The 25,733-nt window shown below is 25.9% G+C and overlaps 1 protein-coding gene across 2 annotated transcripts; it reads left to right on the forward strand.

Moving 5' to 3' along the window:
* Window positions 1–560: 560 nt before the first annotated feature.
* Window positions 561–24,289, forward strand: LOC107449345 (tumor susceptibility gene 101). Of its 2 annotated transcripts, XM_016064845.4 has the most exons (12): window positions 561–796; window positions 2,794–2,852; window positions 7,605–7,689; window positions 7,914–7,979; window positions 9,580–9,743; window positions 9,823–9,955; window positions 14,158–14,265; window positions 16,098–16,345; window positions 16,423–16,515; window positions 19,872–20,005; window positions 23,086–23,188; window positions 23,995–24,289. In XM_016064845.4, the coding sequence occupies exons 2-12, from the start codon at window positions 2,805–2,807 to the stop codon at window positions 24,076–24,078; spliced, it is 1,266 nt and encodes a 421-aa protein (XP_015920331.1). In that variant the 5' UTR covers window positions 561–796; window positions 2,794–2,804; the 3' UTR covers window positions 24,079–24,289. The 2 variants fall into 2 exon arrangements, with proteins under 2 accessions (XP_015920331.1, XP_042906366.1); XM_043050432.2 differs by lacking the exons at window positions 561–796; window positions 2,794–2,852 and adding an exon at window positions 6,401–6,915.
* Window positions 24,290–25,733: the final 1,444 nt, after the last annotated feature.

The following is a 25,733-nucleotide window of genomic DNA, read 5'->3' on the forward strand; positions in this document are numbered from 1 at the left end:
TTTTCGCTAAAAACTCTATAAGCTGGTTCTCCATTTTTCTCTGTGGGATAGCCTAGCTGATCACAAATGCATGAATTTTAACCACACTTAAATGCTGATGCAATTAAGATGTATTGAGACTGACACCAATCAAATTCTCATGTGGGGACTTTTGAGAACCTGATTGGTGCATGTCTTTTCAGTTTAAACTAAGGTGTAACTAATTAAGGTACAAGCAATCAGTTGAGGACAAATCATTGGAGCGTCCTTGAAAAATTGAACCTTGAAAGCTACTTGAAGACAACCGTATATTTATGGACTCGGGCTGAAATCGGCTTGATACAATAGCAAAGTAGTGTAGGTAAATGGCGCACATTCGTCTATAACGCAATTGCGTTGAAGGTCATTTTCTTCCCAGCGCACTTTATCTATTGAAAAATAGCCCTTCATGCTACTCTTTTACATTAGAGCTCTCAGGATTGCATCATAACTTTTATTTATTAGTATCTCATTTATCCTTAAAACCGGATTATGCGAAATGAAAAAAAATCCTAAATAAGAAACCATTTTTAGATAGAAGTACCAGTCTAAATATCTCATTAATGACATCTGTATAGTTTTTTTTTTGTTATTTTTGGTTGTTTTGTTTGATAAATGGCAATACTTTACTCAGAGCCCTCTCGCTTCGTCTTTTTAATTACTCTCTCTTGTGGTAATAATCTACGGAAACAAAACTAAAAGTCAGTTATGATTATTTGGGAGACATTGCCTTATAGTATATACTAATAGTTACCAAAACTATATTTTATAAATCCCGGTAAGATTTGTTGTTTATCAAATGGTCAACAAATATACTATTTTATATATTACTTAATTTCTAAATATATCTGGTTTGTTGATCATCATTCAATTTTTTTTATCTTGATTTTATCTACGTTTTATGTCAAAACATGCATAAACCATTACTTATATACTTTTAAAACCTAATTTTTTATTTTACGCGAAAGTAATTGTGCTCGCTCAAGTAGGGATCATGAGTCATATCAATTGTTTTGAGTGAATAAATATATCGATTATCTTAAATGATAGAAGTTAGTTTTTTCCCCTCTTTCGGGAAAAATATGGTGTTAAAATAAATTATCAGAGTGTCAATATTATGTTCTGTCATTATAATGTGACTCTTTGTTGTTATTTTTAGTTTATAAATATTATTTTAATAACGTTTCATTTTCATTGTTTTCTTTCATCCTTGGTAAAATAAAGTTAAATTATACTTATGAAACAGTTTAAGATAATTAGAAGGCTTTCAAGTAATTTTTCTGTTAATGTATTTATTATGCTTGCTGAATCTATGTTGCAATTAACCATGTTCTTTTAATTAATTTGTTTTAAATTTGTTTACAAACAATTAGTTTAGTTGCTATACATGACAATAACCTTTTCTCAAATAACTTCTTACGGGTAGTATTAATTTTTAACAAAGCTATATTCTTAATCTTACTTATATTACTTATACATTAAACCTCTGATACTGTTTTGTTTCAATTACTGAAACAAATGTTAGGATTACAACACCAATAAGTCAATCCATTCTTGAAGAATTTGCCTTTATTATATTCATATTGAAAAATTTACAATTTGTGTTTATCTAGTGAAATCCCACCTTATACTATTTTCTTATTGAAAAATTAAAATTTGTGTTTATCTATTGGAATCCCTGACCAACTAAAGTAAAATATTTAGTCTCTATCGGGTATTATCACTTATTTGGGTGTTTAATGCATATTGTTCATTGGGTTGTGGTTGAATTCGTTGAAAGCTTATTTTCTAAAAATTAAACTTTGTGTTAATTGTCACCTTACAAGGAATATAATGCATTAGAAAGCGTATCTTGAGTAAACAGCACTTAAACATTCATCTCTTCTGACTTTAATATTCATTATCTCTTCTGACTAACAGAAGATCCCCATATTTTTAGTTTCATTTTTTGATACTAATCTTTTTTAAAAAATAAAACTTACAAGAATGTTAGGTGCTTCATAAGTTATAGCTAATTATCTATTTTGTTTCATAGTGAGTTTCATTCATGAACTACGGATGATGCGGGAGGCAGTAAATATATATCCCTCTCAATATTTAGAAATTTAAAAAAGTCCTTATATTTCAGAAACAAATAAGTTATAATAAAGTGAACTAAGTTTTAAACAATTTAAAAGATTAAAAAAATGTTCTTTTTAAAGCTAGATATAGATAAATTTAAAATAACAAGGTAGTTTCATTTATTAAAAAAAACTGATGGTGTTGCACTTGTGAGTAGAATTTATTTTGGAAGAGTTGTATTATACAGTAATTTTTCTGAAATTAAATGTTAGTACTCTGTGCATTTAAAAATGCTCTTGAGTAATGATTTTAATAGACATTTATGTAGTCTTAACAATGATTTTTTTAAGTATTATTTGCTATAGCTTTTTCAAAATTCCAATATTTTTATTCATTTTACGTCATATACAATCAGAAATTATTTTTGACACGTATAACCAGTGCCGATTTCTTCGTAAGCCTACATGATTATACCAATCACTTTTCGATAGTATTGTTGCCGATTTCAATATACTTTTTATAATTGATTTTCTTTAATATGATACTATAACTATATATAAATTTGGCATCTTCTAATTTAAATTTATTAAAGCTCATTTCTTTTCTCACTAGTGTGAAATAAAAATGCGTTGATTATTAGCTTTTTACTGTATTAACAAGTAGGCAAACACTTTTCTTTCTTTAATATTATAAGTTTAATGATTTGTCTTTTAGGTGGAACAAAAATGCCGCAGGAAACATTTGATTCGTATGTAACAAAGATATTGTCAAAGGTAAGTTCAAATAGTAGGAAAATGTGTACTGATCTAATTTTTGTCTTAACTGTATTGTTTGCTACTTCTATGCGTGTTTACTTTTTTAATTTATATTTTTTATTGGATAAACATCAACAAGTGAAACTTTAATTATTTCTGATCTAAAACAATTCATTGAATTATAATTCATTTGTGTTTTTGCGAATTTTAGTCCATTTATAAAATAATAATTTAACAAACAGTAATTATACAAAAGTTGAAGACACATAAAAAATGATATGTGGAACAAAATATATAAATTATTCTAAAAATATCCATTATACATATTCAGTTAGACAGTCATATGATATTAGAACATGTATGGATTTATATGTCTAACATTTTCATAATGTAGTTAATTACTTGGCTTAATTTTGAGAATAGGAGACTCAAAAAAGAAATTCCAAAATTTCTGGCTTGGGTTAGAATCCCCGTAGATGATTGTACTCCGGAAAAAATCCAGATTATTTCTTTAACCGTGATCTGGAAGTTTCCGGAAATCCAAAGTCAAGAAGTTTCAAGAAATCATTGATCACATACGTGTATGAAAATTCTTGTGTATTTTATTTAAAAATATTAAAACTAGAATTCATACTTAACAACTCTTTCATTTGTAAATATTTTTTTCTGGTCGAATAATAAAAGTGATTAGAGATAAAAATAAACTTATACATAATTATTCAATTAAATTTTGCTGCATATAATTTATTTAGAATTTCCTGTTTTGAAAATATCAATGATTTAAATTTATAAAGACAAGTGTCCTGAAGAAATTTTCAGGATTTTTGAGTTGGGCTCACTATTACCCCTGAATCCCTCAATTGCTGTGGCAAAAACAAACAGGCAAAATTAATGATGTTAAAAATAGTTCAAAAATCGCAAATATTAAAACGATCATTCATTCTAAAATAGTCTTATTTAATTTTTTTAATAGTCTTATTTATTTAGTGTAACATTTTTGGTTTTCAAAGGCAGTTATTACGAGTTTTAAAATACTGTTATTTTTATACGATATTATTATGACGTGAAATTAGAATCACACATTTAATAATTCAATATGTTCTGTGAAGGTTATATAGTTTTTTTTGCACAATTTTCCAAAAGTAATTGTTACTAATTTTCAAATGACTTTTAAAATCTTACTATTTTTTAAAACAATATTATTTATTTCGATGCACAAGTTGCGCATTAGTAAAACCACATGCTTTTGGGGTCTATCTCTTTTTCAACAGTTATATTGCCACTTTTAAAAATATTTGTTATTTTTTTAAATGCGATTATGATTTGCAAATGGCAAAAAAGAAAAAGGAATGTGCATAAACAAACGTGTAACATTTGCACTTAGTTAATTTTTTTTCTTTTATTATTGATTTATAAAAAAATAAGTCATTTTTCAGTAAATAATTAGTTATCCAATTAATACACTTAAAAAAGCTTATATACCATTTATTTCTATACATATCTTTTTTATAAACACAAAGCTCTTTTGTAAGTATAAATTGGATTTATATTTATTACTGTTATAAATATTTCCTAGAAGGATATTAGTTCTAGTAAAGATTTTGCAGACATCTAGAAAAATTCTGCCATAGTTTGGTATGACCCTTAGTAGTATAAATCATAATAGTTTAATAATACAAATCATTTTAAACTTCTGTCATGTTTCGCTGTGCAAAATCATTTAAACAATAAAAATTTGTTTTTAATAAAATTCAATAAATAATTGTGTGAAACATGATCTTTTTTTTATATATATATATATTTTGCATTTGAAAGTATATTTTTGTAAATGTGTCAACATAGTATGATTTGGACCAAGGTATTCTTACAAAAGATACGTTGGTTCGCTGTACAAGATTTGTTGAAAAGAAAAATGATTAATTGAAGTAAAATTTGTTTCAATAAAACATTTTTAAAATAATCATTAATGGAGAAAAGTATGTATTTTGTCGTTTAGAAAATTTTTTTAATTATATGGACAATTGTTCAATAAGATAAAAAATACAAACTGAAAAGTGGACTAACTTCAGTTTCTTCTATATGTAAGACCAGATTCATGTAAATTAAATAATTATTGAAAATTGTGGAATAAATCCAAATCATTACTATTCTCAGTAATTCTGATTGATTTTGGAAACTACTGGTCCTTAAGACCCAGGACTTAAAAATTTCTGTGTCTTTTCTTTACTAAAAGCAGGTTGTTATTTAAAGTATAATATAAAGCACTTAAGATGTTATTTGTTTCTAAAAATTAAAATATTCTGCATAAAAGAATTTAAATAAACACTTTAAATGGTGTTTGAAACTAGAAAAAGGAGGGGAAAGTTGTGTCCAATATTTAAAAAAATTCTTGGAGATATAAATTAAGTTTTTTTTTTAAAAATCTTTGATATTGCGCAAATGAATCTTCTTTATCTATCTATTAATTTGCTCATTACATACCTGCCAACTTGCTCCCATTTATCAAAATATTTTTATTTGAATATTTAGAGTGACACTAAATTTTATGATTTAATTTTTTATTATGATTTTATGAATTAATTTCAGATTGATTTTTTCCAACGCTACATATAAACAATTTAAATATGTACATTAAACCAAATAATTGTGCAGAGAAAATATTTTTTAGTGAAAGCAAAGAAAATATTTTTTTTCTCTAAATTTAATAAAGTTCAACTTAAACTGACAAAACAAGGAATTCAAAACAAACAATTAATATAATATAATTTATTTACTTGATAGACTTAACAAAAAAATTTGAATAAGGAAAGAGTTAGTATATTTGAAACCTGAGTTTTTCATTAGAACTTACCAACTACATCAAGAAAAAGCAATAATGTTGTTTTTTGGTTTAATTTAGCTATGTTCTGCTTATGTGCTATTTTTTGTTCTTGATGCAGAATTAGGTATCCCAAAGGGCTGGTCATAACTTTTTTTCCACATCCCTTCTACAATTTTCGACATTTTACATGCTATAGCGTATAAGCGAAACTGCTGATTCTTTAAACAGAAACTTAGTATTTGATAGATATAACAAATAAGATAACATTCTTGTCTTTCAAGATAAAGTTAATTGTTTAAACTAATTAGAAATTGATAAATTACTATTAATTAACAGTTTTCTTCTTGAAGATGCTACATTAAAATGAGACTAATAATTTAGTACTACGTAATAAAGTGAAAAATATTTTGATCACAATGTTTTGTCTAGTAATATTTTCTCATTCTCATTAACAGCACAGCAACATTTTTAAGATAAGATTTAATTGCTTTATTCAGTGAAATGTGTGTAAGCCCTGACAAACTTATGTTCTCACATTGTTTCTTTTATAAATCAGTTTCACTATGTTTGTAACTTAGGGATCATTCACTAATAAAGTATTTCCATATAGGTTCAGAGCAATGAACAATCACAGAGCTCTTTGTCTGAAACTTGTTATTTTATCATTATTTGAATCATTATTTTATCTTTAGTTATTTTATCATTATTTCATATCATTATCATAATTTTATCTATTTGTTTTTTAGAGTCCAAACATTTTTTGGCATTTTGCTAATTTTATATACACATAGATAAACTTTTATCAATTGGAACAAAAATATTCTTCTTAGTGTGCAAATCCTAATTGTGAAGGTTCTTAAAAATATTTTTTGAGTGTTTCGCGAGTATTTAAAAGATGCTCATTTTTTGCTGGAAAATTTGACTACCTGCCCTGATAGATTTTGATTTTTTTCCTGCCATATCATTTAACAAGATCATTTTTTATTTGGAAAAAAGGTTTTGAAAGTAGCTTCCAGCTGTTTCTATGTTTTCTACATCTGTTGTATTTATTACCAGCAAAATTCAAAGTTTGGCATTCTGTGGAGTGCCTGGGCATTGTATGTAATGCTTAAAACTAGCCAGTAATGTGTAAAATAATTTATATTATAAACTTTTCGTACATAATGCCAAATTAGAAGTAGGCAAAGTATCAAATACATTTCAGATTTGTTTCAAATGTTAGTCAAAGTGTCATTCAAGCCTTCCATATTGATACATCAAGTAGGTTAATTTTAATTTCTTATTTTTCTTACATGGAAATTTTGTTTCTTTTTAATAAGAACGTTAAATTTCTTTATGTATTTTGAATTTTTTTTTTAATGAATCTCATTTTTTTAGACTAACATGCATTTTTGAGGAATGCATGTCATTTATGTAACAACCTTCTTAAGATCTTTTTTCTTACTTTGCCTAAATAGCATTTGTCATTCTATAGAATGCCTATGTATTATTACAATGCCTAGGGAAAGTATGTAAGATTTTTCATTATATTTTGCCTTAAAGCGTCCAGCATTATATCATTCCATACTTTACCGGTAACATCTGTAAATCCGATAAAATGTCTTTGAAAACTTTCTTTCACCAAATTTCATACTAGATATAAATATCTCAATATTTCTTGGATATATCTTTTAAAAAATTTGTCCTATTTATTTTTAATTTTTGTTTTTATTTATTTTTTTCGTGTCCTTATTTATAAATTTAAATAATTGATTATTTATCATTATCAGGCATTTGTTTTCTCATCATCAGTTGTCAATGATTTTTTTTTTTTTTTAGTTGAATTCAAATTTTATTGTTACTTAAAGCATTTAGTGCTAAATACATGTAATTTATTGTGTATATTTCTCTTTATTAATTCAGAAATAAGAAGTTGGGCATTCTTTTAATTATATTTTATTTTTTTATAGTATCAATATCCAGATAGAGCAAAACGTGATGTTAGTAATGCCATTCAACGTTATAAAAATTTAAGGCCTAAACTAGACACTTATGGTAAGTAATTATATCTCAAAATGTATTTTTCTTGTTATGTTAAATTTTTACAAAAAAAAAAAAAACCCCATTAAAAAGCCATCAAGCTTGAAATCTTAGTTTTATCTTAGAAAAGTCCTTAAATTAATTTTTATTTATTTTGGTATATGAATTTGTTAAAAAATTAAAATTCCCACATTAAAATTCCTTGTCCTTATTTTTGATGATATTTTTCTTATTTCTAGTTTTTAATGATGGCAATAGACAAGAATTAGCTTGCCTTGATGGTACTATCCCTGTTATGTATAAAGGTAAGGAATTCTTTTGTATATAAAGGTAAGGAAAAAATAAAATTCCTTATGATAAAATTGTTCAGGACCATTGACTGATTCACTTCAATTGTCAAAACATTCATTTCTAATTAATTTCTTTTAATAGTTAACAAAGATAAAATTAAACTTCTTTCAACTTAGACATATTTAAGTTATATAACATGTCTGACTTTTCCTTCCTTTTTTACTATATGAGTTGACTCCACCAATGAAAATTTAGTGGTCCAAAAATACCTGTTTATTTTTTACGTGGTACTCCAAAAATATAACATGATAGATAAATGTAAAAAGTCTGTTATACAAGTACAAAAAATAAAAATATATTTTAATTTTCTTATATTGTTCTTCAAATGGTATAATGTATGTATTTATGCAAAAAAAATCATATTATTTGATATGTTACACAATTTTTTTGTAAAAAATTTTACATAGTTAAATTAAGTTTAAATTTTGTTATTTAATGATATATTTATATCCTGTATTTCTGACTTTTTAACTAAGTGACATATTTAATTAAATCAGCATTTATTGTGTTAAATTTTATTTATATCCTGTTTTTGCTACTGGCTACAGACAAACAGCATGTGATTTATAACTTAACTTATAGATATAACTTAATTAGTATTTAAAAGAAAATACAATTTGTAAACATGTATGCCTTAGTTATTTATATTTTAAAAGTGACATTTCTTATAAAACTTAAAAAGAAATTTAATTTTAATCTTATTTTCCATTACATGACTTGTAATTGCCTTATGATGTTAACCAGTGCCTCATGCTTAGAACAAATTCAAGTGTTACTTATAAGATATGCTTATGGAATCAGAACCTAAGTTCTATAAAAAGCAAAATGTTTTGTTTTAATCATTTTGTCATTTAACTATTTATTGCCCATTCACATAAAGCAGCAAATTGTTTTTATTTCTAATTTTGTTTTAATCTGTTTCACAAAAAGAAAAAAAAAAGAAAGGAAAATTCACTTGTTCCAAACTAATTTCTAATACAGTTTTTTATAAAGTATTCTTAAGAGTTTATAATATTTTTTTTTTGTTGTTGGCATTATGTATTTTTGATTCATCAGTTAATATGGTGTTGCTAATGAAAAATATTTATTTGCAACTCTATTTTACATGCTTATTTCACATTGAAGCATAATTTATGCAAGTTGGAATCAATTGAATAAGCTATCATTTAACAGAATGATTCTAAGGTTAAATGTGGATTTTGTAATTTTGAAACAAATAGAAGAGTCATTGTTTTTCATGAAGTTTATAATTTTCTTATGTTTGCGTGCTTATTTTCTTTAACCGAATAGTTAAAATAAAGCTTACCTACTTTATATATAATTGCATTGTTATTATTAGATTTCTGTAAACCTTTTTTTTTTTAAGTTGGTATCTAGAGCTCACGATTTCAAGTCTTTTTTAAGCCAGTTAAAGTTTAGAAATAAGTGAATTATAACAATCAATATTTAATAGTGTAAAATATTAAAAAAAAAGTTCTGAATTGAAATAATAATGTGTTATTATTTTAAACTTTTATGTGAATATTTCATAAATATCTTTTCGATTCATTTTAGGAACTTATTATCATATACCTGTATGTATCTGGCTTTTGGATTCACATCCTTACAATTCACCTATGTGCTATGTAAAACCAACCTCTGACATGCAGATAAAAGCTTCTCGACATGTTGATACTAATGGACGAGTTTATTTGCCATACCTGCACAACTGGAATCCAGTAAGAATAAAAATATTTATTTTACATACATATGACATTTTAAGCAAATGGTAACATTTCTTCTTTTATTTTCTTATAGGATACTTCAGATTTATTAGGAGTCATACAAGTAATGATTATAGTATTCGGTGAACAGCCACCAGTTTATTCTAAACCAAAACAAAACTCCTCAGCTTATACTTCTTCTACACCTTATCCTACTGAGCCATCAAGTAAGTTAAATACTTTTGTTTTTTTTTTGTGAAAATTTTTTAGTTACTGTTTTTTATGTATGTTACTTATTGCTCTCATTTAAATTAGCAAAATTATAAAAATAATGCTTTTTTTAAAAAAATTTTATGCCCTCCTTTCCCTCTTTCCATAGTCCCATGGTTGAATAACAGTATTGGTTAAGATGTTGTGCAGGTAAAATGAGAGAAATTGCAATGATCTAAATCAGGAATGTTGAGCAGAAGTTCGTGTGCGTTTTCATGCCTTTTTTCCATCTAAAAGTTTGGTTAATAATCCCATAGTTGAATCACAGCATTGATTAAGATGTTGCACATGTGCAGGCACAGTGAGAGGAATGGCAATAAGGCTCTAAATTAGAAATCTTAAGCAGAAGTTCGTGCTACGACGGATTTAATGTGGGAGAGTATGTTACTGCAAAATGATCCAACACATGAACATAAAGTTTTGCTTCAAATTAGACAGATTTTCAAGGGTAGAAATTAAGAAAATTTAACCACTAGTCCAAAAGACCATTAACTAGAAAATATTACTAGTCACACACATTTTCATTTGTAAACATACATGCCTCTGTTAGATTTAAAAAAAGAAAATTAATGAAGTGAATTTAAAATAAGAATTATAATACAGAGTGTATTGTCCTCGATTATTATGGAATATGCATTGGAAATAAAACACAAACTAAAACATGAAGCTAAAATCACTAAACCATCTCTTTATATCGATATTGAACTGAAAATTATTTTATAGTTTTCAGAGTGAAGGTATAGTGGTCCTAAACCAGCAGACCATCCTTAATTTCGAACCATGGAGTGTATGCTGTGTTGAAATTGCCTTTTTTGTGGTTTCTAAAAGTCTTACAATTTACCTGAAAAGTGTATTGTTGCTAATGGCAATAACTTTGATGCCATTAAAGGCCTTATTATTTATATATCTTTGCTCTTTTATTTTATTAGTCTATTCACTTAATTTTTTGAATGTTCTTTTGTTAATTGTGCATTCATCAGCACTCAAAAGAAAGGAATTTGTAAGAAGTATTGAATGAAAGGCAATTTTAGACTTCAGTTCATAATTTATTAATAATTTTTTAATGGTTAAGTTATAAATTATTCAAACCTTTCAATCATCTATTCTCCTTAAAAATATTTTTTATGAAGTTGTTTGCTTTCAGGTAAGTTACATGAAGGTTTCTTTGTCCATTCTTTCTCTAAGATTTTGCACTGTGTAAAAATGTAATTATCTATTTAAAAAATTTTGTTTTAATTTTTATATTAAGCATGAAGTTTGATTCTAATATTTCTAAAAAAAGAAAATAAATAAATAATTTTTTAAAGGATAACTTCAATGAATATATATCAAAAAAAATTTCTTTTGATTTTAATAGTTACTTAAATTTATAAAAATTTGCTGATTATTAGTTATTTTCTATATTTGTTTTATAAATTTTTTCAGCATTAATTTCTGTTATATTTTTTTTTTAATTATAAACACCTGTGTGATATAATCACACTGTATAAGTAACTTACATTATTCATAATATATATATTTCACACTTAGTAATTTTTTCAAATTTTTTTTCACTTAATGTTACATGGCTTACAGGATTGATTACCATTCACCATGGAAAAATATGTAAGTTAGTGAAATATCTTAATATTTAATGACTTGTGCACCATCTGATTTTCTGAAAAGTAATACAATTAAGACTTTCTTTTCTTCTGTGTTGTTCGCTCTTTTCTTTATGTTTTAAAAGAATAAATTTCTTCTGAATGGTTTTGCACATGTCTATTTTATTCTTCTACAATTCAAGTTTTTAATGGAATGTTAATCATTCCTGTAAGATATATTTTACCTGATCAGTAAAGTCCATTTTTTTCTACATTAGAAATAAAAACTGATTTGTGTTGAATTCAGTTTTTAGAAATGAAATTTCTTTGCATTATACTTGTTTGCATGTATTAATAAAATTCTTATAAGTTTTTTACAGAAACTCTGATTGCTTATTTTAAATTATGAGACAAAATTTTATTAAGCATCTATTTAAAGCTGTTTTTCTTTCTTTTTTTTTTGTTATCAACAAAACAAATTCATACTTTTCAATATTCTTAGCACTTTGTTCAATATCATATTTTCTGGAAGAATATGCAAGATAAAGTTAAGTCAACCGTTGTTAATTTGAGCTTCTGTAAAATATGAAACAGTTGAGAAATATGAACTTGTGTATCATAAAATACCTTTTTATTTTATATCTGAGATAATCTTTGTCATTTTATACTGACAAAATCTTTTGTTCATATTTGCCATACTGAAATACAAGTTTTGCCTTGCTGCTAAAACCTTTTAACAATATTAGCCATAATAACACATAGAAGAGTGAAGAAATATCACATTTCTCAGATTACAAAAACGTTTTAACCTTATTTGCCATAATTATATTTTTAATAAAAAATCAACCTTTGAAAGCTTATTTTTGAAAACCAGTTTATCATAGAACTTTTCTGTCACAGATAAGCCTTATTATTATTCAGCATTATACTGTCTTGGGCAGTGGTGTAAAATTTAAACATGGAAGAGATTAATTTCAAAAAATTTATATTTGTAATATCTGAAAAGTAATATCTTTCTATTAAAAGTAAATCTACTTAGTTGTGTAACATTTAAAATTCATTTATTATGTAAATAATTTTTTTATAATTTTTTGAAATTCCCATATTTTTTCTTGCAATTTAATTTCCTTTTCAACAAATATTTTAAAAGAATACGAATTGACTGCAAAATAAGTTATTAAAATTATTTTTGATTCCAATGAATGAAGTTATAAAAACCTAGTTTTTATTATAACTTTGTTTGAATCGTTTTCAACGTAAGATTTTTATTGTTTTTATCAATTTAATTCATGATCCAAATTAAATATTTTTAAAAATATATTAGCATTTTCCCCACCTTCCATTATTAAGTTCAAGGATTTAAATAGAACTTTTTATTATGTTTAAAAAATTCTTCAAATTACTTATAACATATTAGTTGATTGATTTTCATTTCTTTTATACTTTTTCTTTGCATCAATTTTTGATTTTTTGTTTGCTTGAAAATCCTAATTGGCTTATACTTTCTAATGCTTTCCTTTTCTTTAAAACCATATTTCTTATAATTCCTTTTTTAGCAATTTTTTCAAAAGTTTTTACAATAATATTCTAGCCTGTTTTTAATTAAAATTGGTAAACTTAGTAAATAATAATAATTTAGTATATTCATATCCTATTTTAGTGTTAATGTTACTCATTCGAAACCAAAAGCACAATTATTGACTGATTTCAAAAATTTAAATTTTAACTTTTAGGGAAAAAAAGGTGGCTTCTTTATTTTTGTAAACTAATTAAAATATATTGTTTAAAAAAAATAATTTTTTTTCTAAATTAAGAATAATTGAGATTCTTTTGTTTTTTTGGTCTTAAATTAATTTTACTTTATTTTGCAAAATTCAGATTCATGCATATTTGTAATTTTTTCCTGATAATTCTTAGATAAATATTGAGATATTGCTTATGCATTCAACAATTACTACTTTCAACATAATAATTTCTATAAAATGTTGTAGTATTTGTTTCTGTTTTATAGATTACTCCTGATTTTAATTATGACTCATTATGATTTTGTCCATCATTATAAAATATAAAAAAATATAGTGGGGGCTAAGTTTAATGCTTTTTATCCTTTGCAAAAACACTTGTTTTAATTAAAATATCACATTTTGCTTAAGTTTTTTCTAACTAGATTCATTATTTGAAAAATGGATTTACATTATGTCTTTGTACAAATATTTAAAGACAGTAAAATTGTCCTCAGAACTATAGATAAACATTACTTAGTGTCATTTTACTTTTACAGTAACTAACTATTGTTTAAATTGCGAGGCTATTCAATATTTCTATGTTTATTCTAATATTTTGTAACCTTCAATTCCTAAATATAGTTTTGTTTTTAAAAACTGCTTTTTAATTTCCCACAATTTTTAAAATTTGTGCTTCATTGTAATGTTTTTAAATTCTAAAAATTTAAGTTTTACCTTTAAATAAGTTTTTCATAGACATTCCTTAAGAAAATTTTGTAATTCTAGAAATGCTGACTAATTTGTTCATAAATTTAGATTTTTTTATTTTTGTACAATACCTATTTATTGTCTCAGGTTTTATGCCAATGCCAAATGTGGGAACAACTTATCCTTCTTACCCTCCAGTTCAGCCAGGGTCTACTCCTTACCCTCCAGTGTCATCTGCATTTCCACCTTATTCAGGTAAAAGTATAACTATGCAAAAAAAGTGACTTTATTTGTGCAAACTAATCCTAAATTAGAAATATATAGTTGAATATCGATTTAACAAACTCAATAGGATCTGAAATTTTATTTCTTAAATCGGGATTGCTGTGATTTTGTATCCTAAATTAAAACCGTCTGAGCTTATCTTACGGAACAGTCCTAATATAAAACGACTTAAAAATACCAATTGCTAGAAATTGTACATATTTATTCATCTTTCAAAATATGACATATTTTCAATGTTGTAAATTGGTTTAGTGTGCTTGAATGTCCCACCTTTGTAAAAGCAATTTTTGAAACTTGGTTATGGTTCTAAGCTTAAGGTTGTCTCATAAAATATAGGGTATCCAAAATGTTGGGTTTGTTTCTTTTCTCTGGATTTTTGTTTTAACACTGCTGTAATTTTCTCATAAGCAACATTATTTTTTTCTGTATTTTCATGAAAATATTTTAAGACTTTAAAATGTCTTAAAAATTTTTTTTTAAATTTAATAAAATAATTTTTTCAAATAAAAATCGAATTCATTAAAAAATATACATAAAAAATATTATTAGTGTTTGTAACGATTCTTTAACCTGGTGTTAATAATTCATCAAATAAGGATTTTGTTTTAATTTTAATTGGCAAAAAATAAATTTGCTAAAATCAAAATCAGGTAAATAAAGTTTGATTAATTCAGGGTCTGGCTGTATATGTTTTAAAACTAATAAAATATTTGTGCGTTCTTGCTTTTTTATATACGTTTCATTTCTAATCATAGTAATATATATTTTTTTATAAAACTACAAGTTTAATATTCAAATAAAGTTTTAAGAAATTTATAGTTGCATTTAACAATAATGCATGTTCATTTTTTTAAAAATTGAATTTCTTCTTCTCATTTGAAAAATATTTTAGTGTTTGTTTTTAATTTCAAAAACATGTTAAAAAATATCAAGTAATGACTTTATTTATTTTCTGAGAGTAAATTAAATGTTATAAAAAAAACATAGATTTGTTTGTCTTTGATTAGTAAAAAAGATTGTGAAATATTATGAAATTGATATTTTTAAAGGTTTTCATTTTGATAATTCGTAAAACTTTCGAGGTTAATAAAAAGGGATAAAAACATCCAATTAAGGCAAAGATGTTTTTCATTTTTTAGGAATATCAATGACGAAAACTCTTAAAAAATCATACCACTTTTAACTAAGTAAAATTTGAATTATTTGTGAATATCTATGTGCTTATAGCATATGTTCGAACTATAAAGTATTCTAAGTAAAAACAAAATTCAAGCTATAAAATTTTTAAAAAAATATAATCTTCAGCTGTATTTTTATTGGCAAAAATTAATGTTTTTAAATTGATGTTCGAAAAGAAAGCCCTTTGAGATTTGTACAGATTTAACACAATACCATTTTGAAAACTTGGATCACTATACTGGAAATTTTGATTTGTAAATATGAAGCTTTTGTGCATATGAAAAGTATTTATTATCCTCAGGGGAAATCAGCGCAAACCTCAGATCAAAGTCTTGGGGTCTAAATTTGTCATACAATGTGCATAAAATCTATTTTGTCTGCAATTTATTGTAAAACAAAACAAAAAAAAGAAAAAACTAGAATTAGATGTTAGTGACATAAGGAAATTCTCTACATTTAAACTACCCTGTAGATTTCATTTGTGATTACTGATATTTATGTATCTACCTTAACAATTTTAAATTTTTCATACAAGCTGGTTATTATTTCAAATCCAATGTATATGTTATTTTAACTTGAAGTTATCCATTCCATTTGCGTTAAAAATCATTTTATGTTTGTAGGTGGTTACCCTGCAGCATCAGGCTACAGTGCCTATGGTGGAATGAATTCTGCCTCTGGTGGCCTTCCTCCAACCAATAGTTATCCTCCAACTACTGCCACCCCTTATCCTCCAACAACTGCATCGAACATGACTACACAACAAAGTGGCACTGGCACAATTACCCAAGAACATATACATGCCTCATTATATTCTGCCGTAGAAGACAAAGTTAAAAAGCATCTTCGAGAAGTTCTTGCTCAATCACAGGTAAAATACTTTCTGATTACTGTACAATTTCTTATGCAATGCTGTATACTTATTTTCTTTTTATTGTTATTATTTAGGCTGAGATGGATGTTTTGAAAAAAACAGAGGAGGATTTAAACAAAGGAAAAGCTAAACTAGAAGATATTATTAACCGTTTACAAATGGAACAGGTAATGAACTATGCTTAATCATTGTGTGCATTTGACATGATCTGCAGTTTAAACTAGCTTTTTATTAACCATGAGTAGGGCTACAAGTTTGTCGCGGGAAAAAATACCCGAAATTCGCGGGAAATTTTGAAAATTACACCAATTTTAAACATAACAAAATGTACTATATAAATGATGCAAGAGACAGAAATTGCGCAAATAGTAAAAAAAAAAAAGCTTTAAAAATACACAAAAGTATTTCTTTTAATTTCAAGCAATATTAATATATTTATTTAAATGAACAGAATTTTGGTACAAAGTATTGTACATTGTCAGGATATTCTAATTTATGCTTCGCCTTTCATCACTTAATACATTTTTATACTTTCTATACGATCTGCGTCCACACTGTTTGTAGGCACCGACAAACATGGAATTGCCAATTTCGGATAGCCTTCAGTTGCTGATTTCGAAAACTCGATCAATTTTTCTTCTTCGACACGTCTTTCCACGCCAGAATTTTTACCTTTGATTTGTAAGGCGTAATTGCTGTGAAAACTCAAACATTCTGCATTCAAAGTACTAGTTACAAAAGCCTTATCTCCCTCTCATCAAAGAAACTGATCCCTATTTAAGAAATCGCAAGAAGCCGCCCAGGAAAAATTGTCTGGAGAGGCAGTAGAAATTTCATTGCTGAGTGCAATAGTCTGTGTAAGAATTTTTATGTCAAAGATTTGATTTATAACATTTTCCTTCTTTTGTGATTCCAGTTTCTTTTGCACTCCTACTGACTTCAGGAAGGTAATCCTATCAGTCTATTACCCTCCCTAAGTGTGGAGAGACCACCTTACTTGACAAGATTGTGATTATCTCGTATCTCTGAACTATTTTCTTGTCATTTTGCTATTGATTCACTCCCCTAAATATCTAATCAATTTTATATGTTAAATTTAAGGCTTCAGGAAAGTAAACAATTCTATTAAATGAAAATAATAAATTGAAAATGAAAGAAAAATTCAAATTTTAAGCAATTTTTGCGCAAATCAATGCATTTTGAGAAATTTGCGGATTTTAGAAAAAAAGGGACATTTTCGCGGAAATTCGCGCCACGACAGACCTGCAGCCCTAACCATGAGCAATTAAACTGATAATTTAATCAGTTAAAAAACTATCTGCAATGCCTTCAAACTCATTTCTCAAAGTCCTTGGATGTTTCTATTATTGCATTGAGTTAGTTAGAAAATTTAAGTTCTTTTTATGTAGTATCAAATTTTGTATGCAACTATTAGTTATTTGCCTAATATTTGTGGTGAAAATGTTTTTCTATTATTGCTAAAGCAAGTGTTATAGGAACACTACACGTAAAGTAGTTTGAAATATTTTGGCATTTGCTACAAAACTAAACTGTTTCCAGAGTTGCATTAAAGTGAAATTAAGTTACAAACAAAACATATTGTGCCGTATTTTTAGTTTCTTTTGAACCAGGGTAAAAATACTAGTTGCAAAAAAAGCATAAAACCATCAGTTTTAGTTGACAAGTTGTCCTTTACACCAAGAAATTCATTTATCCATTCAAAGTTGTTTGATCAATATAGAAAAGTTCTATATTAACATTATCTATTTAAAACTATGTTTACCAAGGCAACTACAAGCCTTTTTGAGACTTGTAGTTGTTTCTTTACAATGAACTATTGTTGTAAAGGTCCAGGATCTTATCGACATGCTGCATTGCCTCGAAATTAAAGGTTGTCAGTGAGAAATATTCACATCGTCACTACCATTCAATTGGTCTTGAATATGTGGAGCCTTACTTCCATGACCCCTTTGGACAGCAATTAGCTATTTCTGGAATGCTTTTCTTTTTAAAATTAACATTTGTTAACATTGCTAGAAATTAAGATTCCCTACTAGCTCTTATTTAATTTATTGAATCACATAAAATAGACCACAATAACAGCTACAAAGAAATACTCAAATATAAATAATAATAATTAAAATGAAACTAAACATCTACTGTTCTTAGAGACATTGATACAACCTAATAGTTCAGCAGCTCAAAATAGACTAACTATATTGTCTCTAGATAGTGTTCTGCTACTAGTTTAGTTTACAGGGATTGCCATGGTAATTTGTACAAAAATATATTTGTTGTTATTTTTGTACACACACACATTCAATTTCTGCACTTCCCATTGTAATAGCTACAATAATTTCCCTTGAAATTTCTATATTAACATTTTTCATATTAAATGATGTTGTAAAAATTATGCTACCTTTTATACATTCTATATCTACAACTGTAAAATTATCTTCCTTCCTTGCAATGTATCTTGATTATGCCTTGTTTTGTTAAAAATTTATACTCTAAATGAGAGGAAAAAAACACTATTTTTTGAGCAGACAATGCCATAACTGGCACTTGTTCATAATCTTTTTAATTATTAACTTCTTGACGAAACAATTCATATCAAGACAGCTAATAAATTATTCCACAACTGTGATGCCACAATGGGCATTACCTATTTCCTAACGATTAAACTATTTTTAGTTATTTAAACTTACTTTTTTTAGTCATTCTCAATCAAATTATATTTAAATTAAATCAATGAGTTAATCTTCATAAAAGTGAACATAAAATATTTTATTCTTTTCTTATTGATCAATGTAATGGTTAACTTTTTATTTCAATACTAATGTAGACTCATTAATTCACTGCCACGCCTAATCAAAAACAAAAATCTATTTATAACTCTTTATTATTAATTTCTAATACAAATATGTTTCAGCTAAATGGTTATAATAATTCTCACAGTCTTGTTGGCGACTCCCGAAGTATTTTCAAACCTAATATTGATTATGGAGGGTTGACTTTATTTTGGCTAAGTTATATTTCAATAATTCGCCAATCTTGAATCTTTTCTCCATGCTCTTGTGTCTGTTAGGAACAAATTCATTCACTTTCAATTTCAAATTTGTGGTGACTGGGGATGCTTTGTGCCTCCCAGTTTCATTAAACTTCTCGATGTAGGGAATGTTATTTTGATCCCTTTGAGGGATTTCTTTTTTTTTTATGATTTGTATATTTTAAATATGGCCATTTTGAATATATTAATTCTTACTTAATAAATCAAATTTTTACTTAGACGATTTTATTCATTTTCCTCGAGGCAATACTTCAACCACCACTATAATATTAATAATGGCGATCACACACACACCGCCTTCATAACAATAATAGTCTGTAAGTTTTGTAAAATTTGAAAGCTTTCTTTTACCACGCTTTTTTTTCTCCAGAAAATCTGAATTCAAAGTTTTCTTATTGTATTTCAGGACTAAATTAAGTAATCGGTTTAATAAGTGAAAAAAAATTTTTTTAGGGTCAATTAGAAAAGAATATTCATGTTTTGCGATCCAAAGAATCAGAAATGGATGAGTTATTAGCTAAAGTAGAAAAACAAGATCAAGTTGATATTGATGAAGCTGTTGTAGCACCAGCTCCTCTTTATAAGCAGTATGTATAAAAATTGAGATTTTAATTTTACAATTCATTTTAATCGTTGATGTTAAATTTATGATAGATTTGAAAATCTAGTTTAATTTAAACTGCTTTTACTGAGTGTTTTATCTAACACAATAAGCTTTCTTTTTTTTATTAAATTTTTTTCATGACTTTTATATAGTATTAATTCATTGCATATCAGCAATTCAGTTTTATAATGTGTTCATTTTATAATTTACTTATATGCTTAAAATTAAAAGTCTATTTAATTATTAGGGTTTATATTAGTGTAATGTTTTGTATTACAGGAGCGGTTGTTTTTCTTTAACTAACAAAAAATATTTCATGGTGTCATGACACTCCTGTTCTACCCATGCAATAACACGATTTTCAAAGTACTATTTCTTTTTTGCTCTACCAGTATCAAGTAGTGATTTATATGCAAGCAAATAAATTATTGTACAGACAGTCATTTAATTTTATTTGCACTATAGAAAAAGAAAAAAAAGATACTGGATCAATCAATACCAAACCTAGTTAAGGGGTCACAGTACCTTTTTAACAATTTTTTAAAATAAAGGTATAATCATTCATTTTGAGGATGCGTTACATGCTCATTTAAGTTATAATCAATAATTTATCTTCAAAAAGTTATTAAACTGTTTAATTTTTTTTAAATTTTAAAAAAAGTTGAAAAAATTCTAAATTTTTAAATCCCTAAGGCTTTTTTATTTTAACATATTTTCAAAAAAAGTTTTTTTCATAGTGCTTGCAATATTTATCTTAATAATTTTGTGCATTCATTTGTTGATATATCAATTAGAATATTTTTTATAGATTATTTTGTAAAAAAGTAGAAAAAAAAGGGTAAAAATTCCTGTTAGGTATATATAACATGCCGTAAAAATTGTAATACCTCATAAAATGCTTATTCCATGCACAGTTTAAATAAGTGTATTATACTCAAGATAAAAAAGTTTACTTCAAAGCTTTATCTTAAATAGAAAAAATTCCTTAGGGATTTAATTAAGATTAAGACACAAAATTATCATCTATGCGAAAAAGCACTTTAAAGTCAGACTGCTGAGCAAGTTTCTGTATTAGAACAATTTAAAATCATTCATAACTTTTTTAAAAATGTAGATAGAGAGATGAATTTTTTTCTGCACATTTGAAATACTTTGAAGTTTTATTATAAGCAATAAAAAAAAATTTGGTATTTTTGTCATTTTTTGGGTACTGTGACCCCTTAAATGTTATTTTACAATTGAAATTAAAGCTGAAAGCAGAGCTAACGAGTATAAAATGCATTTATTGAGACACTTTTATCGCTTTCCCTTAGAACTAAATTAAAAGTGAAAGAATCTGTGAAAGCATGAATTATTTCTAAAAAAGTCTTTTGAGTAAGAGTTTTGTCTTTGCAAGTAGACCTCAGAAATTTTGTACTATTTATATAAAGTTATTTTCAGAAAAGTATCAGAAGAGTTTGTGCTATTGATTGCTTTATTTATTTTTTGTTAGTTTCATTTTAGAATTGTTTGATTTTGTAAAAAAAAAAAAGTCATTGCAATCCCACCTCAGAAATCAGTAGGTCTATTTATCTCCTAAATTTTTAGAAAAGTTTTAGCAGACTTGTTTTATTATTGATTGTTCTTTATTTAATTCTTATTAATTTAATTTTCAATTGCTGACGTTGTTAAAAAGGTTTATTTTATTGATTTATTCATATCATCCTATGAATTAAGGTCTTTTCGCTCCATTTTTTTCTTGATTCCTTATGCATTATTTTTCTTTACTGTTTTTTATTCTCGATGATTTGATGGCTGGATTATAACCTTTTATAATTGTTATTAGACAAAAATTAGAGTAATAAAGTTTCATATTTTTTTATTAACCTCTTTTGTGATTTTATTCTTAAAACATTAATTTTTAATTGATTAAATACAAACTAACAATGTTTAAAATAAATGTTTTATACTTGTGATTTTCACTTATTTGTATTTGTAATCAATGGTATTGTTTAAAATATTTTCTTTCAATTGATTAATATTGCCTTTGGTGCTCTCACCATCTTATTTTTTTTGCCAGTGATGTTTTATATTTCTAATTGTTTTTTTTTTCTTAAAAAATAAATATATAAAGTAATTGAAAAGAGTAAACTCTTATAATAATTTTAACTCCTTTTTCTATCCTGATAACATAGCAAATGCCTGATGAGAATTGCCCCATTTGCTAATGCCACCCAAAAAATGGCTAAATTAAAAAATAACACTTAAATAAATATTGGTAAAAAATTTTTTAAAGTTATTCATTTGTGTCAAATATTTTACAGCTACCATGTTACTATGACACATTATGCATTAACTTTTTTTTGGTTTCGTGTATTTTACTTTTAATTGCATTGGTTAATTATGATTAATTTTATATTTTGTTAGTCTTTTTTTGTAATTTGGTTTAAAAACTTATTTCATGAATTAAATAGTATTATCTGGTGTGTATTTGTATATTTAATACTATTTCATAGTTCTTAAAATGCTGTTTAAAATATCGATTTTATTTATAAAATTGATATAATTGTTAATTTAATTATAAACAAAATAAAGTATGGCAGTTCTAAAAACTAATTTCTAAAATTATAATTTGTATTTTATTTATTTATTTTTTTGCATTAAGTTCTATTGCTAATTAACACTTTTTCAAATGCCATTCATAATACTAGAAATTTGAATGAATGCATACGGAAAAAAAAAAGTCAGATTAAAAAAAAATGTAAAACATTAGTTGTGTTGCTATTTTGGAAACTTACCTCTGATAATATTTTAATCAAGAAACATGTTTAACACACCCAATTTGTATATATATCATATAAAATATGAAACTTTAGACTAGACGTATAAAAACAGGACGTCAAGAATAGTACTTTATTCATGATTTTCCTACAAAGTATATCAACTTAAAAATTTATGTGTAGTTTTTTTTTAGGGGAATACAGTAATTCAGCATTTCTTTGTGCTTTTCTCCTCCCTTGTAATGAATTTTGTACATTTATATTTTTTCTGAAATTGCGATTTTAATGTAGTATTTTCCTTTAGACTCTTAAATGCATTTGCTGAAGAAAATGCTACTGAAGATGCTGTTTATTATTTGGGAGAAGCTTTAAGAAAAGGAGTAATCAACCTTGATCTTTACTTAAAGGTAAGTATTGAGCTTACATTCATTTTAAATGACTTATATAAATTTATATCTGCTGCCTTTTTCCACTTTCCTAGAAAAACTGCTAGTTAGTTTTTTGTTATAATGAAGTCCTACCTGGACCGCTGTCAGTGTTCAGAAAAGAACATGGACCTTGTTTAGTTCTTATCTCTATGTAAAGCTCTTTATTGTGGATATTTTATATTTCTTTTTTAATTAACTGAAAGGAATTGAGTTTCAGTTGAGCAAACATCTTTCCTTCTAAGGTGATGATGGAACAGAATTTACTTTTTTTTATTTTATCTAGCTATTAAATGGGACAATATTTTGGTTTAATACAGGAGAAAGTTAAATGCTTCTGTTTTTTTTAGTCTGAACTGGCGCAATCAGTAAAATTAGATATTGATAGATTTCCTTTTAGTACTATTTCTCTTTGTTCATTTTCTAAATCCCTGTAACCATGGTACTAATCAGTGGCCGACCGCAGGACTTTTGATTTTACGAGCACATATATTACTTGTGCTCGGTGGGCCTTTCTTCTACAGAGTCGAAGATTGAACCTCGGCCCTTCCGGACTGGAGTACAATTCTCTCCCCACTGAGCTACCACAGCCTTTAAAGATAGTATTATTGCAGTAAGAATACTTGAAGGAAAACTAAACAGTTTTGCCTTTTTGGAATAAAAGGTTTTAAAAAAATATTGCAGCACATTTTTATTATATTAATGAGGCTATTAATTTGTTTAATTCTTTCAAATTAGTTATGTTAAAGAATTGGTTTAGATTAAATGTATCTATTTCACTTTTGCAGCATGTGCGATCACTTTCCTGGAAACAGTTTATGCTTAAAGCGCTGATGCAGAAGTGTCGTGAGAAAGCAAACCTCCCACATTGATGGTAGAAGTTCCCAAGCCTACAATATGTTCTCCAGAGAAAAAATGTATACTGAACTATAAAATGAATATAAAAAATCTCTGGATTTTACGTTTGAAGGATTTAAGGCATTCACAAGATTAAATTTATTCCGTTTTATTAGAATCTTGTATAATATGTGCATTGTTTGACTGTAATAAATATTTTAATTTAAATAAACCTGTTATAATATATATTATAGTTTGGGTCTTTTAATGCTGCTTTCATCACATGTTTTTTATTCCTGGTTTAAACTAGTTTCTCATTCCCGGTTTAAACTTACAGATTTAGGCAAAAAAATTGCTCTTTTATTTTTATAAAATATGTTAGTAATTAATGAATAACTAATAATTTAGGAAAATGTTTGCATAAAAGGTATCATGCTTTGAAAAAAGCTTAGAATTAAGCTTTCAGTTAAAATTACTTTGGTAAAAGTTTCTAGGTTTTAAATTTGTAGAAACTTTTTTGTATTATTACGATGTTAAACAAAATCCCGACTTTTGTTTTTCTTTTTGTAAAATTTTCACATAAGAATTGGAAGAACAAATTGAAATAAAAATATTCTGAAATTTCAGCTTTCAGTAAAAAATTAAATATATTTGATTATTTCTTTTGTTACAGTTTCTGACAACTTGATGAGTACTTTTAAAAGAACAGTTAAATGAGCTAAATGTTTACTTTCTTAAATGCATGCTAAAACTGAAGGGTTTTATTCATTAATATATATATTAACCTGATCCACATTCTTAGTCAACATGAAATATTATCTTAATTTAAAGTTGTAAATGATGTTAAATCAGGAATTTTATTACTTTATTTATTAATTTTTATTTTTAGAATCTAACTTTTTGAACTTAAATTTTTTTTTTAAAACTAAACTTTATACCATAGAAAAATGGAAAAACAAATACAAAAGGTAACTGCAAAAGCATTCCATGAAATTTCAATTCTTAAGTTATCAGCCATAGGATAATTTTTGCTCGTTGCTTGCCATTTGCATGAAAAACTTGAACAATTTTTTAAATAATTCTATTTATCTCCCAGATTTTTAGAAATGTACTTTTTTACTTTAGATTGTTTTTTTATTTAATTTTTGTTAATTTAATGTTACAATTGCCAACATTGTTAAAAAGATTTATTTTATTGATTTATTAGTATCATCCTATGAATTAAGGTCTTTTTTTTTTTCTCTATTTCATACGTATTATTTTTATTTACTTTTTTTTTCATTTAATAGCTCTATTATAACCTGCTATAATTATTATTAGACAAAAATAAGAATAATAAAGCATCATTTTTGTTTTTGAACCTTTTTTTGTGATTTTATTTTTAAAACACGACTTTTTAATTGACTAAATGGTTAGGTTTCCATAAGGTTTGTCGGTGTTGCATTCCGATTTACAGAGGAGACCGTCAACTCTGGGGAAAAAATGACAATTTGATTAGTAATAACTTTTTATAATATGATATTTATTTGCCAGTCTTAAATATTTGGTCATTGTTGGTGAGTGGAAATTTCGCACCCAGGCTGTAAGCTTGGATTTTTAAGAAGAGAAAAAGGAAGCAGCAAATAAAGTAAACAGAAAAAATTTAATTTTTTTGTTACATTTTTATTTATAAGATAAAAAATGAAGTAAA

This window comes from Parasteatoda tepidariorum, chromosome 5, assembly GCF_043381705.1.
Source record: "Parasteatoda tepidariorum isolate YZ-2023 chromosome 5, CAS_Ptep_4.0, whole genome shotgun sequence".
In the NCBI taxonomy this organism is placed as follows: Eukaryota; Metazoa; Arthropoda; class Arachnida; order Araneae; family Theridiidae; genus Parasteatoda; species Parasteatoda tepidariorum.